Source organism: Halichoerus grypus, chromosome 4, assembly GCF_964656455.1.
Source record: "Halichoerus grypus chromosome 4, mHalGry1.hap1.1, whole genome shotgun sequence".
NCBI classification, from domain to species: domain Eukaryota; kingdom Metazoa; phylum Chordata; class Mammalia; order Carnivora; family Phocidae; genus Halichoerus; species Halichoerus grypus.
Genome location: NC_135715.1, coordinates 175347604 through 175365557, shown reverse-complemented (window position 1 = coordinate 175365557; position 17954 = coordinate 175347604). Strand labels below are relative to the sequence as shown.

Genomic DNA, 17954 nt, shown 5'->3' with positions numbered 1-17954 from the left:
CGGGCCCTGCCGCTCTGCCCCACAACTCTCGATGGTAGTCCTTGGGCTTCTCGGTTGGGGGAAGGGGCAAGGGGAAACGCCAGAGAAAACCATAGAGTACCCCGTCAGCCGACGAGCGGAAGAGAGAGCGGCCTCTATCGGCCCCGAAGTCCTAGAGGTGGCTGGGCCGGAGGCGGTCGCACAAAAGGAGTCCCGGGAGGCCGCTCCAGCCGCTGGCGGACCATAGAGACTCGGCTCCCGCCCGCCCTGGGCCGGGAGGTGAGTGAGCGGCTGCTGGGCGGGAAGTAGTAGGGGGTGCGTGTGGAGCGGGCCGCAGGCAAAAGTTTCTCGAGCCCCAGGATGAGGGTGGGCCTGGGCGGCGGGACCCCTCGGGAGGAGGTGCTGAAGGGAGCACGCCGACGATCGGGGCCCCGGCGCACCACAGCAGCAGTCCCGGTGCCCCAGCCGCGTCACTGTCCTGGACCCCGCCCGGTTACCCGCTGCCTCTCCTCAGGACCGTAATCATGACGATGCTCCATCCCAAGCTTTGCAGGTTACAAAACGCCTTTCCCATTTGCTGGCTCTTGTGATTCTCGCTCCCGCCCAACGATGTGGACGCTGTCATCACCTCCACTTTACAGATAGGAAAGCTGAGGCCCTGGGAAGCGAGGTGACTGTATCTGTCTGAGGCTACGCGGTGAGTCAGAGCCCAAAGGCAGGTGGAATCCCGGTGCCTCGGGTCTCATTCTTTCCGCAGGCCCTCTCTCCACCTTAATTTGTCCTTTCTCTTCCTCGATGCCTCTGCCCCAAAGATACGCTCATTTCTCCTCCTACCTGTCTCCCACTTCACCCGCCTTCCAGCGGCTGAAGGTTCAGGTTCTCCATCTAGAAGGACCTAGTCCTCCTTGGCTCCCCACAGAGCGGTGATAATATTCAGTAAGTGAAGGCTGTGGTTTCCAGAGAACCCTCTGACCGTGGAAGTGCACTTCCCAGCTACCTTCCCCTGAGCCGAGGTTTTGAGTTGCAGGGTTTTCACCTGCAACCTGATTTCCTAGCCCTAAGCCCTCACTCGACGGGCATGACTCAATTTCATGAAGCTATTACCGCCATTCTTATACGTTACTAATTATTCAGCTTCAGCTAATTTTAGCCCTGTATAACAGGATATGCAGTTTAGTTGCCATTCATTTCTCGATTGTGTTCTAGTGTTTTCAATATGAGGCCATAGTCAATGAGTTTGATATTTCTCTGGGTGGGTTACTTTATACCTAAGGAACCACTGGTTTGTTATCTTTGTAGAAATCTAGCTTTCCTCTGATGCATCTCCGTGTCTGCCGTTCTTCACTAGAATCTCATCTGTCTGACTTGCGTAGACTGTTGTGGTTTGTGTTCAGTGAAGTGGTATTGTCAGTCAGTTGCACTCAGAAAGCTCCAAGTCTAGGGAGGGAGACTGATAGGTAACAAAGGTGCAGTGGGACAGAGTTTCTGGCAGAGCTAGGTACAAGGTGCCAGTGGGACCCCAGAGGGAGTACCTTCTATGAACAGTGTCAAGAAGCCATAGCCAAAGTGACATTTGTGCAGATTCTTAAAGGATGGGAGTTGATTAGCCAGATAAGAGAGAGGGCGAAGGGGAAAAGGCCCATCAGGTGGGGGGGAGGGGCATGTGTGAGGGTATGGGAGCAAAAGAGGATGTGGTGAGCCTGGGGTGTGGCAGCTCATTGATATGGCTGGGTCAGAGGTCTGTTAAGGGGTGAGGTGGAAGCTGAGTCTGGAGAGGTCAGCAAGGCCAGATCCTGAAGGAAGGGCCTTAGACCTATACTAAGGAATAGTGAGATCATAGTATGTTAAGAGGGGAAGGGACTCTGAGATCCCTTGGCCCCAGTTTTGGTGCAGATAAGAAAAGTGAGGCCCAGATTGCTTAACGATTTCACCAAGGTCACTTAGCTCCAAGAAACATAACCTTCAGTCTTTAATATATTGGCCAAAACTTGTTGGCTCTCTCCTAATGCTGATCCCTATTAGCATCTGTATACTTTTTGTTCTGAACATTGTTGTAAAAAGACTTCTAGGTTAGCTAGGTATGGCATGTTGCCATGCAAGGAAATGCCTAAGTGGGCAGACACTGGGCCGTGCCCCCACACCAACGGGTAAGAAAGTGAGATTTCTAACTCTGTTTTGTTTGGGTTCTCTTCCATTGGCTTTTCAGCACATAAGGAGACCACAGAACACCAGTCAGTGGTGATGACAGACCCCGTGTTGGACTCACAGCCAACCAGCAACACTGGGGAGATGGATGGACTGTGCCCTGAGCTATTGCTGATCCCCCCATCTCTCTCTAACCGTGGAATCCTGGAGCCCGTCCAGAGCCCCTGTCCTGCTGAGAACCCCACACATTTGCCTGCTGACCCCGGCTGTCTACTGGTAGAGGCCACGGCAACTGAAGAGGACACAGGGAACATGGAGATCATTGTGGAAGCAGTAGCTGGAAACCTGTCCCCAGGTGCTCCTGGAGAGACCCCAGGTACCAACCCAGTCGCTAGCAGGCCACTGGGACAATCAGCCCTGAGGTTTTCTCTGTGCTATTTTTGACCCTTTTGTATAAATAATGATGAGAACACAAGGTAGCATCTTATTTTTATTCTTAGAGATGTTGTCATTTGGTTTGCAGTTGGTGAATGTTGATTGAAGGCTGGCAAGCTGGTTCACAACCTGGTACCAAGCTCTTGGCAGAGTCTCTCCGTGCAAGGACTTCATGTCTGCTAGGCAGGAATCCAGAAGGGAAGACCTTTTTGACACCTCCACCCAATCCTTACTCCTATAGCGTATTGACCCTCCCACTCAGGAACTGCAGCCAGGGATTAGGCAAAAGGCCCAGCGTCTCCACCACCCTGGGCTTGGCAGGGCTTCCCGGAGGTAATCCGGTATTTCCTTGCCCTAGTTTCTTATGTGTAACATCCGTAACTCATCCAAGGCATGTTGTCAAGAGTGGGAGTTGAGCATTTATATTTATGCTAGAAAAAAGATTCTCCCCTTTATTCTTCCCATATCTACAACTTCTTATTTTTAGATAACTTCCCCGTTTGTTAACTGCCATCCTCCGGTTACAGTTGTCACAACTTGCCTTGGCAGTGTAGTATAGTGACAACGAATCCTGGGAAAGATTAGCTAATTTGATCATAGAGTGTTTCTAAGCTTCTGTGTCATAAAGCAAAAAATAAAGACAGAACAAACATGGGAAAAACATTTGCAATACAGACGAGATCGGGCACATTCAGGGTGGTATGGCCATAGACAACATTTGCAATACATAAGGAAGAGTTATTCTCTTTAATTTTTTGTAAAGATTATTTATTTATTTGAGAGAGAGAGAGAGAGCTAGCAAGAGCAGAGCAGGAGGGTGGGGTAGAGAGAGAGAAGCAGGCTCTCCATTGAGCAGGGAGCCTGATGCGGGGCTCCATCCAAAGACCTCAGGATCATGACCTGAGCTGAAGGCAGACGCTCAACCGACTGAGCCACCCAGGCACCCTGAGTTAATCTCTTTGAAATTCAAAGAGCTCCATAATAAGAAAAAGAACGGGTGTTTTGTTTTTTGGGGTTTTTTTGAAAGGGAAAAAGAAACCTACATGCGATTCACTAAAGAAGAATAAAAATACTTAATAACCATAAGAATGCTTAATCTCACTAACACACAAATTCCAGTTAAAAATAATTACGAGGGGTGCTTGGCTGGCTTAGTTGGAAGAGCATGTGACTTTTTTTTTTTTTTAGATTTTATTTATTTATTTTTGCAAGAGAGAGACAGCACACAAGCAGGGAGGAGGGGCAGAGGGAGAGGGAGAAGTAGACTCCCTGCTGAGTGGGGAGCCTGATATGGGACTCGATCCCAGGACCCTGGGATCATGACCCGAGCTGAAGGCAGACACTTAACTGACTAAGCCATCCAGCCGCCCGAGCATGTGACTCTTGATGTCAGGGTTGTGAGTTGAAGCCCCATGTTGGATGTAGAGATTACTAAAAAAAAAAAAAAACTTAAAAAATAATAATTATTATGATATGCCATTGTTGTTTCTCAACTTTGGCAAAAATTAAACATTTTTTATAATACCTAGTGTTGGTGGGAAAACAGATACTGTCTTATAGCTTACAGAGAGTATAAATTTAGCATAATCTTTTGAAGGTCAATTTATCTACATAACAGATTTGAAAATATGCATACTCTGACCCAGTAATTCCATTTCCTAGGGCTCTGTCCTCTAGAAAGCACTCACACGCATGCACAAGAATACAGGGGTAAGGATGTCTAGAGCCGCTTTATTTACAAGGGTTGCAAATAACCCAAATGTCCATCAGTAAAGGCAAGACCTCATTTTGACCTGTTCATGCTTGGAAGTACTATGAACTGGACAAAAAAAATATTAGATCTGAAGTTACTCATAGAAGAAAGTATCTGATCTATAGCAAGTGGGTGGGGGGGGAAGCAAATTGCAGAGAAATGACTCAGAAAGGCCTAAAACAATATAGACCAAATTGTGTGTGTAAGGGTGGGGTTGGTTATTCTTTCTGTAGGTACATCCATGTCATTTGAATTGTTGCACTGAATTTTTCTTTAAACAAAGAAATGATAAAGAAAAAAAGAACCACCAGAGTAGACATGGCACAAACCTGGGCTGGGGTCTTAACAAGTGCCACAGCCTTCACCTCCCAGAACTCTGGGGCCCTCTTCTCATAGGGCAGCTAGAAGACCAAGTGCGTGTTTCCTAAGCCTTTCTTTATCAAGGTCCTGCCCATTGCTTAAGAAATGACAGTGATTACTATGAACACGATTTGGGTCTTTTGAAAACAGATGTTCTCCATTTTATGAATTACTGTGCCTTTGAAAAAAATCTCTTTACAGAATGTAAAAAGTAGCACTTTGTCATTTAAACTGCAGATATTATCCCCAGATTGTCATTTTCTTTTGAAAGCTCCTAATTTTTCCTGAGGGCAAAACGTATTGCCTTTTCTTAATGCTTTCTGGATTTGGTTACTGCTTATTGTATTCGTTCAGCAAATGTTTATTAAATACCCGTTTTATGCCAAATATGGTGCTACCTACTGGGAACCCAGGTACATGTGCATATTGACTGTCCCTGACCTCATGGGGCTTACACTCCGGGTAGAAGACTTAAGGTCCATCTCCACTCCACCAATATTAAAAGATTCATCCACATTTTCTATTGGTAGCTAACGCCTGAGAGTCTCGTTCCGTCTGATTCCGTGCCTTTCTCTGTCGGTCCTCTGCCTGCAGGTGTCCTGGTAAAGGTGGTGGAGGTGTACTTCTGTGAGCGCTGTGAGCAGAGCTTCGCAGAGCCCACTCTGCTGGCCCTGCACCAGTGCACTGAGACCCTTATACAGCCTCTAGCGGACCTCTCTGGCCCCCCATGCCCTGTAGAGCTGACCCCCAGCAACCTCCCTCTCTCTGGCCCTCCGCAGGGCCAGGGCCCACCAGATAGCCCCCTGCCGTGCCCTGTGTGTAGACAGGAGTTTGCCCAACCCCAGGCCCTGAAGAGCCACTTCAAGAGTCACCGGAGCACTCCCGACACCTTCCCCTGCCCGGAGTCTGGCTGCGCGTTCTCAGCAGAAGATCGCAAGGGTCTGCAGCACCACCTGAGGCTGGCCCACACCGCAGCTCCTGTGCCGTGTTCTTTCCGGGGCTGCCCCCTGCTCTTTGGGAGCCAGCAGGGCATGGAGCTGCACCGGCAGGCCCATTACCCTTTCCACTGCAACCACTGCAGCTTCATGGGCTCCAACGTCAAGCTCTTCCGACAGCATCAGCGGAACCACGGGGCCGGGACGCAGGGAGAACTGTCTGCCCAGCAGAGTCCTCCATCCCAGGAGCTGCTGCCAGGTATGAGGCCAAGGCCCAGCAGTCCCTTGCCTGGAACGCGGCCACGGTCAGTCCTGTAGGAGAGGCAGTTGGTTCCAGTGCCATGAACATGTGCGTGAATGCAAGGGACTCTGGAGCAATGGTTCAGGAGGGCAGAATTACTGATGGACATGGGAAGGCCTCTCAAAACCTTGTGCCAGTCAGAATATGTGAGACAAAGAGGAAGTCTTTGTCCATGACAATGAGTGAAATTTGGCTTTGGCAACACTGTGGCTTTGAAGTTACTTGATGATTATTCTTTTTTTGATTCATTTCAGAACTTTCTGAGGGCAAAAGCTAAAATACTGTCAGCGGCTGTAGCCACTGGTAGAATGCCTGTAGACTTCCTGTTAGAGCAAGTGGGATTGGGCCAGAGAAGCTGGGGTTATTTTAAAAAGAAGCCTTCAATGAGGGGTGGTACTTCACTGATTCTTACTCCTCTTGGTCTCAAAAAGAAGGCATGAGGTGAATAGAGGAGGAGGAGGAAGAAATAGGCCAGGAGAGGCCAGGATTCTGCTGAGAGACCTAGGCTTGCTAAGACTGGTTGGTGCTGTGTTCCCAAAGAGAAGACCCCTCTTTCCTGGGAAATAGTCCTACGTCTTTGCCTTATTGAAGCAACTGCCTCTGTGGAGACGTAGAAGCGATGAATTGGAGGGGACAGGGAGTGACCCTGAATTGCTGAGTTAGGCTTCTCAGTAGACCAGTTTAGAGGTCAGGCTATGTTCACCTGCACTGGGCCACCGGCCATTAGCCCTGGGAACCCGAGCGAGGGAAGTGCAGTCTACCCATTCTGTACCTTCCAGCCGCCTTCCCCCACAGTGATCTCAAAGCCCTTGCCTTCAAGGGGTCTGAGGATGGTGTTATCTGAGGTTTGATTTGCTTTAGGTTGGAGCATTAATGATACCTTAGCTCCTGGTCTTCCTCTGTCTGCCTTGAGTGGTAATAAATGTATAGACCTCGAATCCAAGTGCAAGGTTCTCTTCCACTAAATGGGGAGGGGGTGGTCCTGCCAGCCAGGAAGAGCAGCAATACAAGCAGCCGCTGCTGTTGTTGGCTCCTGTAGACATTATCAAGTTTTATGTGTCTCCAGCTCCCAAACTGCCCCCTAGAGAGGGAGAGCCGTCAGAACGAGCAGATACGCCCTTGCCCAGGCAGGAGTCAGCGGACGAGGAGGACGTGGAGGAAGAAGAGGAGAGTGGTGCCCTGAAGGACACCCAGAAAGCCCTGGAGAAAGGCCAGGGGCCTCAGCAGTTAGAAGGTAATGACGTGATTAGGCTTGACCCTCTTGGTGGTGGGGAGGAATGGATCGTGGCTCTGGGCTTTGGTTTATAGCCTTTTGTTCTTAACCTTCCACTTTGATTTGTCTAGTGGGGAAATGATAAATGGGTAAAGACTGTAGAAACACAGAGTAGGGGTCAATAGAGTTTGCTCTCCTGGGCTGGTTTTCCTCAGGCAGAAAGCTCTTTTGCAGGAAAGGAGAGGGTGATATTCATCATATAAAAGTACCAGAGGTTATTGGTCAGCAGCCTGTCTTGTCTGGCATTGGGCCCACGAATATTTTATTTCTGAATCCTTGCTTCCTGGTTTTCCAGCTCACTAGAACAACATTCGAAACCCATCCATCCCACAAGGAAGCACGTTTACTGTCAAGTGAATAGAAAAGATCTGATTTGTACAGTTCTCTACGATCTAGAACTCAGTGAACCAGTGTTTAGAAGCAGGAGTACTTGACCTTCTTCTCTTCCCTTCTACACACTCTGTGGGTTTCTTTTCCTTCCAACCAACCCTGCTGGTCCCGCTGCCTACTCCCGTGAACGAGGGCAGGAAGAACGAGAATGCTTCATCCAGATTATTCTCTTGAGCAGCTCTGGACATAGGCTTAGGAATAGTAGGTGGCTGGGTAAAGCACTTCAGATGGGCCCACGACAAGGTCAGAGAAACCCTTGTGATTTTGCTTCTTCCAGTACTTGAATTTCTCGTCTCTTTTTTGAGACGACACTGTTTGAGATGCTGTTGTTAGGTTTCCTGCAGAGAAAAGGGAAAGGCCACGTAATGTTGCATCTGGGCAAATGGTGGTTCTTCCGTTATCTGGGCAACCCCCGACCCCACACAACCTCGCTGTCAACCAACCCTCTCTACCTTTCCCTCTCCCAGGGGATGTGGCTTCTGGCCCCGAGTCCCTCTTCAAGACCCACATGTGCCCAGAATGCAAGCGCTGCTTCAAGAAGCGGACGCACCTGGTGGAGCACCTGCATCTCCACTTCCCAGACCCCAGCCTCCAGTGCCCCAACTGCCAGAAGTTCTTCACCAGTAAGAGCAAGCTCAAGACCCATCTGCTGCGGGAGCTGGGCCAGAAGGCCCACCGCTGCCCACTGTGCCATTACAGCGCGGTGGAGAGGAATGCGCTCAACCGCCACATGGCTAGCATGCACGAGGACATTTCCAACCTGTACTCGGACACCTACGCCTGTCCCGTGTGCCGGGAGGAGTTCCGCCTCAGCCAGGCCCTGAAGGAGCACCTCAAGAGCCACACGGCGGCGGCAGCCGCGGGGCCCTTGCCCCTTCGCTGCTTTCAGGAGGGCTGCAGCTATGCGGCCCCCGACCGCAAGGCCTTCGTCAGGCACCTGAAGGAGAGCCACGGCACGCGGGCCGTGGAGTGCCGCCATCACTCCTGCCCCCTGCTCTTCGCCACGGCCGAGGCCATGGAGGCCCACCACAAGAGCCACTACGCCTTCCACTGCCCGCACTGTGACTTTGCCTGCTCCAATAAGCACCTGTTCCGCAAACACAAGAAGCAGGGCCACCCGGGCAGCGAAGAGCTGCGCTGCACCTTCTGCCCCTTCGCCACCTTCAACCCAGTGGCCTACCAGGACCACGTGGGCAAGATGCACGCCCACGAGAAGATCCATCAGTGCCCCGAGTGCAGCTTCGCCACTGCCCACAAGAGGGTGCTCATCCGCCACATGCTGCTGCACACGGGTGAGCCGCCTGCCCCTCTGCAGTTACCCCTACAGTCGCCCCTACCGTAACCCCGCGTCCGTTGTTTTCTTTGACCCCGTGTTCCTAGAGCTAAATCTACCATTTGTAGTTTACAAAGGAGCCGTAAGTGGAGGGTCCCTTGGCTAGTGAAACGGTTCAGCTGGGATCGGAATCCAGGCAGTGTCCTCCCACGCTCTAACCGTGGTGCTGCTGTGTCTCACCCGCGGGCAGGCGTGGGCGGGGTCAGTACCCAGCCTGTTAGAGCAGAGAAACCCAGAGCAGGAGAGATACCTTCCTTTGTGATTTAGGTTTTCAGAACGTGCTGAGAGATGGGGGCGGTGGGGAGACTGAGCCGTCCACACCCGCGAGAGCCTTGGCAGCCAACGCGGACCCTTAATTGGTTGCCAGCATTATACCGATGCTTTGACTGACAACCAAATTGGGCTTCCTGCCTCAGCATCATCCCATTTGTGATCTCTAGGCAAGCATCAGTGGGTTGACAAGACATTTTTTAAAAATCTCATCAAAGGGGCGCCTGGGTGGCTCAGTCGTTACGCGTATGCCTTCGGCTCAGGTCATGATCCCAGGGTGCTGGGATCGAGCCCCGCATCGGGCTCCCTGCTCGGCTGGGAGTCTGCTTCTCCCTGTCCCACTCCCCCTGCTTGTGTTCCCTCTCTCGCTGTCTCTCTCTGTCAAATAAAATCTTAAAAAAAAAAAAAATCTCATCAAAGACTCTAGTTTGGGAGGACAGCTTTTAGGCAGCTTGGGACAAAGCCATTGCTCCCAGTGAACAGTTCATTTCTGTGCATGCTTTAGTCACCAGACCTCATTTTTCGGAGGCCCTTCATAAAATCTCCCATCTCTAAGAGTTTGCCGACTTCTTTTATATTATCTCATTTAATGCATAATAACAGTCTTGCAAGGAAGGCAGGTAAAGGAGAGAAACTGAACATGTAAATGGCCCGTTTCGGGATCACACAGGTAGTGTTAGAACCGGAGCCAGAATACCATTTCCCTTGCCTTTCACCACAGGGAAACGGGCTGAGTGGGTCAGCAGGGATCACAGGGAAGGGTCCTGAAGGAACGTGCCCCCTTAGTGCGAGCTCTTGCCCAACTCCACGGACAGCTCTTTCTTGTGTTCTTGCTGGGCACCGCGGAGGACTTTGGGACGTCTCGCTTAATCGTCTCACCAACCATCAGCAGTCAGTATTTCTGTTGCCCCCTCTTTGGAGGCAAGGAAACAGACTGGGAGGGGTTATATGACCTGTCCAAGGCCACATAGTAGTAGTAAGCTGGGATCTGAACCACCACTTCCTAGCTCTGTGGTTTCCCTGTGCCTCAGCTTCTTTCTCTGTAAAATGGGGCAGTCCTAGCGCCTGCCTCATAGGGCTGTTGGGAAGAGTCAGCAAGAGGAGGCATTTTTTTTTTAAAGATTTTATTTATTTATTTGTCAGATAGAAAGCACAAGCAGGGGGCGCCTGGGTGGCTCAGTTGGTTAAGTGACTGCCTTCGGCTCAGGTCATGATCCTGGAGTCCCTGGATCGAGTCCTGCATCAGGCTCCCTGCTCGGCAGGGAGTCTGCTTCTCCCTCTGACCCTCCCGACCCTCCCCCCTCTCATGCTCTCTCTGTCTTTCTCTCTCAAATAAATAAATAAAATCTTTAAAAAAAAAAAAAAAAAGCACAAGCAGGGGGAGTGGCAGGCAGAGGGAGAGGGAGAAGCAGACCCCCCGCTGAGCAAGGAGCCCGATGCAGGACTTGATCCCAGGACCCTGGGCTCATGACCTGAGGCAGAGGCACACGCTTAACCAACCGACTGAGCCACCCACGTGCTCCAAGAGGGGGCATTTTTATAAAGTGCTCAAAAGGGGGCACTTTGTAATGCACATTCTGTACCTGTTAGCTATTAATATCTTTATTAATGGGATGGACTCCAGAGTCCAAATTCTTAACCACTATGTTGTATGGCCTAATTTTTTCTCCTCTTCTGCAAAACTGGAGGGAATTGGGCTAAGTGGAGCACTCGGCCGTTAGTGCCAACAAGCTCCCCAGCAAATCCCGGTAGACTCGCCAGCTGGTTGTGGAAAGCATGGTCTTCACTTGCCCCCCGGCTTCCTCCGTGTCGGAGCGGAGGAGAGGGCCGGGAAGAGCTTTCGCTTGTGCTGGGCATCAGGGCAAGCTTGCGGGCGTGGGGGCGGTGGGGTGGGGGGGTGGTCTGTGTGCTCACTCCACCTGCGTCTGACCCGTGTTTCTGCCCCTCCCATCCCTACCCCCACTCGCACCCAAGGTGAGAAACCTCACAAGTGTGAGCTCTGCGACTTCACGTGCCGAGACGTGAGCTACCTGTCCAAGCACATGCTGACCCACTCCAACGCCAAGGATTACATGTGCACCGAGTGTGGCTACGTCACCAAGTGGAAGCACTACCTCAGTGTGCACATGCGGAAACACGCAGGGGACCTCAGGTAGGAGCGCGCGAGCCTCCCTCCCTAGCCCAGGAAGCTGACGCTAAGCCAGCGTCCTCTTGAGCTCAGCGTGCTCTCCTGGCCGCAGAGCGACTCCTCCCAGTGCCCCTCTCTGCCCCTCTCGTGTCCGCTCCATTGCCTGCAGCTGGCCTCTGTGCCTGCGGCCCAGTCTGCCTGGGGAGAGCTCCCTAGGCTCAGGGAAGGGAGCACAGACCCAGAGTCCAGGCCTAGACATGAAGGTGGCCCTTGAGCTCTCACAGAGTCGGGGCCTGGGAAAGTCGGGAGATGGCACCTGCAACCCCAATCCTAGCCACGCTCCGCATGCAGGCAGGCTCCCCTCTGCGCTGGGGCACGGCTGGCCAAGGGGTTTCTCCGGAGCTCTCACGCCTCCGTGGGAGAACGGGATCTAGGCACAGACACCTGCCCCGTGGGGCCACAGCCCCGCAGCTCCTTCCGAGTCCACAGCGGGTGGCGGATTCATGCTGTCTTCCCTGTGGGGAGCAATGTAGAGTAGGGGTCGGAACATAAGCCCTGAAGCTGGGCTGTCAGCCCTTCACTTCCTCTGTAACCTGAGGCAGGTCATTGACCTCTGTGCGTGAGTCTCCTCACTTGGAAGTAGGTGCCGATGTCGTAGGGTAGCGGCAAAGAATAAGTTAGATGACACGAGTACGACGCTGAGCATAGAGCCTCGTCCGCAGGAAGTACTTACGGGCTGGTTACGGGAGATTGATCACGGCGCCTTTGCCGCACCCCCCCTTCCTCCTCACCAGATACCAGTGCAACCAGTGCTCCTACCGTTGCCACCGGGCCGATCAGCTGAGCAGCCACAAGCTGCGCCACCAGGGCAAGTCCCTGATGTGCGAGGTGTGTGCGTTCGCCTGCAAGCGGAAGTACGAGCTGCAGAAGCACATGGCCTCCCAGCACCACCCGGGCGCGCCGGCGCCGCTCTACCCCTGCCGCTACTGCAGCTACCAGAGCCGCCACAAGCAGGCGCTGCTGAGCCACGAGAACTGCAAGCACACGCGGCTGCGGGAGTTCCGCTGCGCCCTCTGTGACTACCGCACCTTCAGCAACACCACCCTCTTCTTCCACAAGCGCAAGGCCCACGGCTACGTGCCCGGCGACCAGGTGTGGCAGCTCCGCTACGGCGGCCAGGAGCCAGAGGGGCCCGGGCCGTGCCCGACCCCCCCACCCGACTCCGAGCCCCCGGGCCAGCCGCCCGCCCAGCCTGCGGGGCCAGACCGTGACCCTGGGCCCGTGGTGGAGCCCGCCCTGGACCCGGCGCCGCCGGAGACCAGTGAGGAGAGCGCCGGCAGACGGGATGGCAGTGAGGTTCCGCCGGGGGCCGAGCTGGTTGGCAGCCCCAGTCCGGCGGAGGTCGATGAGGCCAGCTGCACGCTACACCTGGAGGCCCTGGGGGTAGAGCTGGAACCTGTGGCCGAGCCACCCCTTGAAGGGATGGCTGAAACCGCCCCTGTGGCGTTCAGGCCCCTGGATGCCTCAGGGCCCCTGAGACTGGAAGGGCCAGAGGAAACTTTGACACAGCTGTCTACCTTTGAAGGTGCCGGAACTTCTGGCTTGGGTGCCGAAGAAAAGCCCGTTCTGGAAAAGCCAGTTCCTGAGGCCCCCCGAAATGCCCCTTCCTCAGAGGAGCCCCCTGACAGCTGGGCGGGCACCTTCAAGGCCGCTCTGGCCGCCGAGAGCGCCCCCCTCCCCCAGTTCCCCGAGTCAGAGTCCTTACTCAGGGCCCTCCGGAGGCAGGACAAAGAGCAAGCCGAGGCTCTGGTCCTGGAGGGGCGGGTTCAGATGGTGGTGATCCAGGGAGAGGGGCGGGCTTTCCGCTGCCCGCACTGCCCGTTCATTACCCGCCGGGAGAAGGCCCTGAGTGTGCACTCCAGGACCGGGTGCCAGGGCCGCCGAGAGCCCCTGCTGTGCCCCGAGTGCGGGGCCAGCTTCAAGCAACAGCGCGGCCTTAGCACCCACCTGCTGAAGAAGTGCCCCATTCTGCTCAGAAAGAACAAGGCTTTGCCCACACCGGGTTCACCCCTCCGTCCGCATCCCCTGCCCCCGGGCACCCAGGGCTCCGAGGATGCAGAAGGTGGGAAGCGCCCGCCTGCACCGTTAGAAGTAGAGCTGGTGCTCCCCAAAGATGCTGCTTCCGCGCTTCCTAGGGAGCCCGAAGAAGTAGAGGAGCCTCCTGGCCCGCTCTGCGTCTCCGCAGCCCCTCCCGCGGGGAGCACCTCACCCGCAGAGACCCCCGAGAAGTTTCACTTCGAGCAGGGCAAGTTTCACTGCAACTCGTGCTCGTTCCTGTGCTCTCGGCTCTCCTCCATCACCTCTCACGTGGCCGAAGGCTGCCGGGGGGGACGCGGCGGGGCAGCAAAGCGAGGGGCCTCCCTTCTGAGCAGCGGGGACTCGGCCTGCGCAACCGGGGGGGGCGCGGAGTGCAGCCCCGGCAGTGGGGACCCAGCTGTGGCTCCCAAGCAGAAGGGGGCCCGCTTCTCCTGCCCCACGTGTCCCTTCAGCTGCCAGCAGGAGCGGGCCCTGAGGACTCACCAGAGCCGGGGCTGCCCCCTGCAAGAGTCTGGAGAGCTGCAGTGTGGCCTCTGCTCGTTCAGCAGCCCCGCCGCCGCCGCCCTGCGGCTGCACCAGCAGCGGAGGCACCCGGCCGCCGCGCCGGCCCGCGGGCCCCGGCCCCCGCTCCAGTGCGCCGACTGCGGCTTCACGTGCAAACAGAGCCGCTGCCTGCAGCAGCACCGGCGCCTCAAGCACGAGGGCGTGAAGCCGCATCAGTGCCCCTTCTGCGACTTCTCCACCACGCGACGCTACCGGCTGGAGGCCCATCAGTCCCGGCACACGGGTGTGGGCCGCATCCCCTGCAGCGCCTGCCCGCAGACGTTCGGGACCAACTCGAAACTGCGCCTGCACCGGCTGAGGGTCCACGACAAGACGCCCACCCACTTCTGCCCGCTCTGCGACTACAGCGGCTACCTGCGCCACGACATCACCCGCCACGTCAACAGCTGCCACCGGGGCGCCCCCGCCTTCGCCTGCCCCCAGTGCGAGGCCCAGTTCAGCTCGGAGACGGCGCTCAAGCAGCACGCCCTGCGCCGCCACCCCGAGCCGCCGCCCGCCGCGCCGGGCCCCCCCGCCGAGGCCGCCGCCGCCGGCCCCCTGCGCTGCGCGCGCTGCGGGCTGCTGTGCCCCAGCCCGGCCAGCCTGCGGGGACACACGCGGAAGCAGCACCCGCGCCTGGAGTGCGGGGCCTGCCGGGAGGCCTTCCCCAGCCGGCCGGCCCTGGACGAGCACCGGCGGCGGCGGCACTTCAGCCACCGCTGCCAGCTGTGCGACTTCGCGGCGCGGGAGCGCGCCGGCCTGGTCAAGCACTACGTGGAGCGGCACGAGGGCGAGGCGGCCGGCCAGCCCCCCCTGCGCTGCCCCTTTTGTGACTTCGCGTGCCGCCACCAGCTGGTGCTGGACCACCACGTGAAAGGGCACGGCGGCACCCGGCTCTACAAGTGCGCCGACTGCGCCTACAGCACCAAGAACCGGCAGAAGATCACCTGGCACAGCCGCGTGCACACGGGGGAGAAGCCCTACCGCTGTCACCTCTGTCCCTACGCCTGTGCCGACCCCTCCCGCCTCAAGGTAAGGCCGCGGGCCGCCGAGGGAACTCCCCGGGTTCTCGGATCCTGGCTCCCGGTTATTCATTAGTTCCGGGACCTCCGCCAAGCCCCTGTGAAAGCGGGCCCCGGGGGGCGGGGGGTGATGCTTCACGGGGTGGTTGCAAAGGTGAAATTCCAGCGTGCGCGCTTGGCCCGCGACCAAAGCATGTAATAGTTCGGTGGTCATCTAGACGATAACGGCTAGCATTTATCGAGCACTTACTGCATGCTGGACGCCGTAATTTTAATCCTCGCAAAACAGGAGATCTAGTTACCTTTGCTCTTTCTCGTTTTATAGATTAATAGACTGAGAGTTAGGGGTTAAGCACCCAAAGGCAGGCCCAGTGGGCTAGGGTGGCGTCAGAGTGGCCAGACCGGGGAGCCCGGTTGGGAGTAGGGCGAGGGTGGGAGCGCCTCCGTTGAGGACCAAGGGTGCACATTTTCCGGGCATACTCTGCTCTTCCCTCCTCCAGTACCACATGCGGATCCACAAGGAAGAACGGAAGTATCTGTGCCCCGACTGTGGCTACAAGTGCAAGTGGGTCAACCAGCTCAAGTACCACATGACCAAGCACACAGGTGAGTCTGCGTGGTTTCGACGGGCCCAAGGGGGTCCCCCCAGCCCCCACTCCCTGGCACACCCAACCTCCCTGAGGTGGCGGATGTCCTTACTCAGATTCAGGGCGCACATTAGGGGTAGAGGGGAGGCTGAGGCCAGAATAGCTTCCCAACCCACTGAAGACCTATGAGCATCAGGAGAGAGGTGAGCCTGAGGGCCTGGACATGAGTACTTTGTAAAAGCTTCCCTGCTGACCGTGGCACTAGGCCACCCACCCCTCATTGAGAACCCCCCAGCATAAACCTGTGACTGACGGAGGTCTGCTTAGTTCCGGCAGACACGATGGAACTATTAGGAGTAACGAGGAGAACATGGAAGGTTCACCTGTTTTAACTTCTTTTTTTCTCTTGGGTATGGAGTCCATGAATTTCAGGTGCTCAGGAAACGGCTAATGATGGCGTGCCTGTATTACTCATAGGATGCCCTCATGTCAAGGAAATAACCAGATGAATTTCAGGGCACTCTGCATCTATGAGGGCCACTCTCTTGCCTCTACCCCTTCCTTCTTAAGCATTTTTGTTTACTTCTTGAGTTGAACAAGGAGTTCTATTTAAATGGATTCCCAAGTTCCATGAGTACCCCATGATCAAAAGGGGGGTTGGAGTTTCCCATTTGGAAACGCTATGATATCTGAGTGAGTATTCATTGCTCTCAGGTGGCTACTCAGGGGTCCAGTTAGTTAGCAGCATTCATTGGGCACTCATTGTACACAAGGGGCTGTGTCGGGAGGAGGGCATGGAAACGTCAGACGGGGCTGGAGCGTTCCAGAGGTGCGGTCCTGAGTCAGCTTGCTGCTTGGGTCACGTCCCAGGATCTCAGCGACTCCTGGGCCCACGAGACGTTGCTCCGCCCCCTTGGGTAGTAATTTTGTTCATTGGCCCTGCCCGCCCTGTAGGGCTGAAGCCATACCAGTGTCCCGAGTGTGAGTACTGCACCAACCGGGCCGACGCGCTGCGCGTGCACCAGGAGACACGGCACCGGGAGGCGCGGGCCTTCATGTGTGAGCAGTGCGGCAAGGCCTTCAAGACACGCTTCCTGCTGCGCACCCACCTCCGCAAGCACAGCGAGGCCAAACCCTACGTGTGCAACGTGTGCCGCCGTGCCTTCCGCTGGGCCGCCGGCCTGCGCCACCACGCGCTCACGCACACCGACCGCCACCCCTTCTTCTGCCGCCTCTGCAGCTACAAGGCCAAGCAGAAGTTCCAGGTGGTGAAGCACGTGCGCCGGCACCACCCCGACCAGGCCGACCCAAACCAAGGTGTGGGCAAAGACCCCGCCACCCCCACGGTGCACCTGCACGACGTGCAGCTGGAGGAGCCCAGCCCCCCTGCTCCTGCCGCCCCCCCACCCGGGCCCGAGGGCTGAGAGCCCGCGCGGCCTCCTGGGGGGCGTGGGCCGAGCCGTGCCGGCTGGAAGCAGAGCTCGCCTGCGGCTCGGGGTCTGAGGAAGGGCTGGCTTCGAGGAGCCCGGGTGGCCGGAGGCCTAGCACTGGGACGCTGATGGCCACATACCCGAGTGACATGGACCACAAATTGATTTCCGGTTGGGGCACACTGTGTTTCTAACCCGTGAGTGCCCGACTCCTTCATCGCCCCCCCAGAGTCCCTGGCTCTGCGACCTCGGTTTGCCGCATTCTCTCTTCCCCTGCCTCCTTGCTCTGCCAAGTCCGCACAGCGTATCTAACTGCATGTGCCGTCGCGCCGGCTGCTCTCTAAAGCATGTTAAACAGAACGGTTCCTAGCTTACCGACGCGTCCACGTCCCTGACTCAACACGGCCAGGCTGTCCTGTCCGTCTGCCCGGTTCCCTCTCAGACCTCTGCCTCTCCTCTGTCTCCTTCCATCTTCGCCGAGGGATTCCGAAACGTTCCCGGGTCTGCCTTCTCTCTCTGTCCTTGAGCCTGTCTTGGCCCTTGCCCTGCTCCTTATTTCTGAGCCCCTTGGTCTACCTGTAGACCCAGGAAGCCGCCCGGCCCGGAAGCAGCTTTAATTCAGCCTCTATCCTCAGCCTGTCTTGGCAGCTGGGAGCATGGGAGTTAAAGCACGAGACAGTGTGAAAAGCACGGGACTTGGGGGAGGCGGGGGGCCCAGGGAGAACCTCTAATCCAGAATTCTGTGAGTACCTCATGGTGATCGTATGCTTAATCATTGAAACTGGGACACGCTGGGAAAATGAAGAAGAGTACTTCTAATCATTATATCGGGACAGTAGACATAAACCGGGACTATTCCGGGCATACTCTCGGGAGGGCTTGGATCACATAACCCTTTGTCTCCTCCTTTTGCCCGTAGGAGCCGTATTTCTGTACCCTTCTATGTAGCACATGCGGCGGGGGGGGGGGGGGG

At 55.9% G+C, this 17954-nt stretch overlaps 1 protein-coding gene across 5 annotated transcripts; it reads left to right on the top strand.

Moving 5' to 3' along the window:
- The first annotated feature begins 5 nt into the window (after positions 1-5).
- On the top strand, positions 6-17873 carry ZNF142 (zinc finger protein 142). 5 transcript variants are annotated; one of them, XM_078071332.1, is made up of 10 exons: positions 6-258; positions 525-676; positions 2186-2500; positions 5267-5866; positions 6975-7142; positions 8039-8863; positions 11149-11326; positions 12097-14974; positions 15465-15570; positions 16506-17873. In XM_078071332.1, the coding sequence occupies exons 3-10, from the start codon at positions 2221-2223 to the stop codon at positions 16973-16975; spliced, it is 5505 nt and encodes a 1834-aa protein (XP_077927458.1). In that variant the 5' UTR covers positions 6-258; positions 525-676; positions 2186-2220; the 3' UTR covers positions 16976-17873. The 5 variants fall into 5 exon arrangements, with proteins under 5 accessions (XP_077927458.1, XP_035938950.2, XP_035938949.2 ...); XM_036083057.2 differs by lacking the exon at positions 525-676; XM_036083056.2 differs by having other exon boundaries at positions 6-532.
- Positions 17874-17954: the final 81 nt, after the last annotated feature.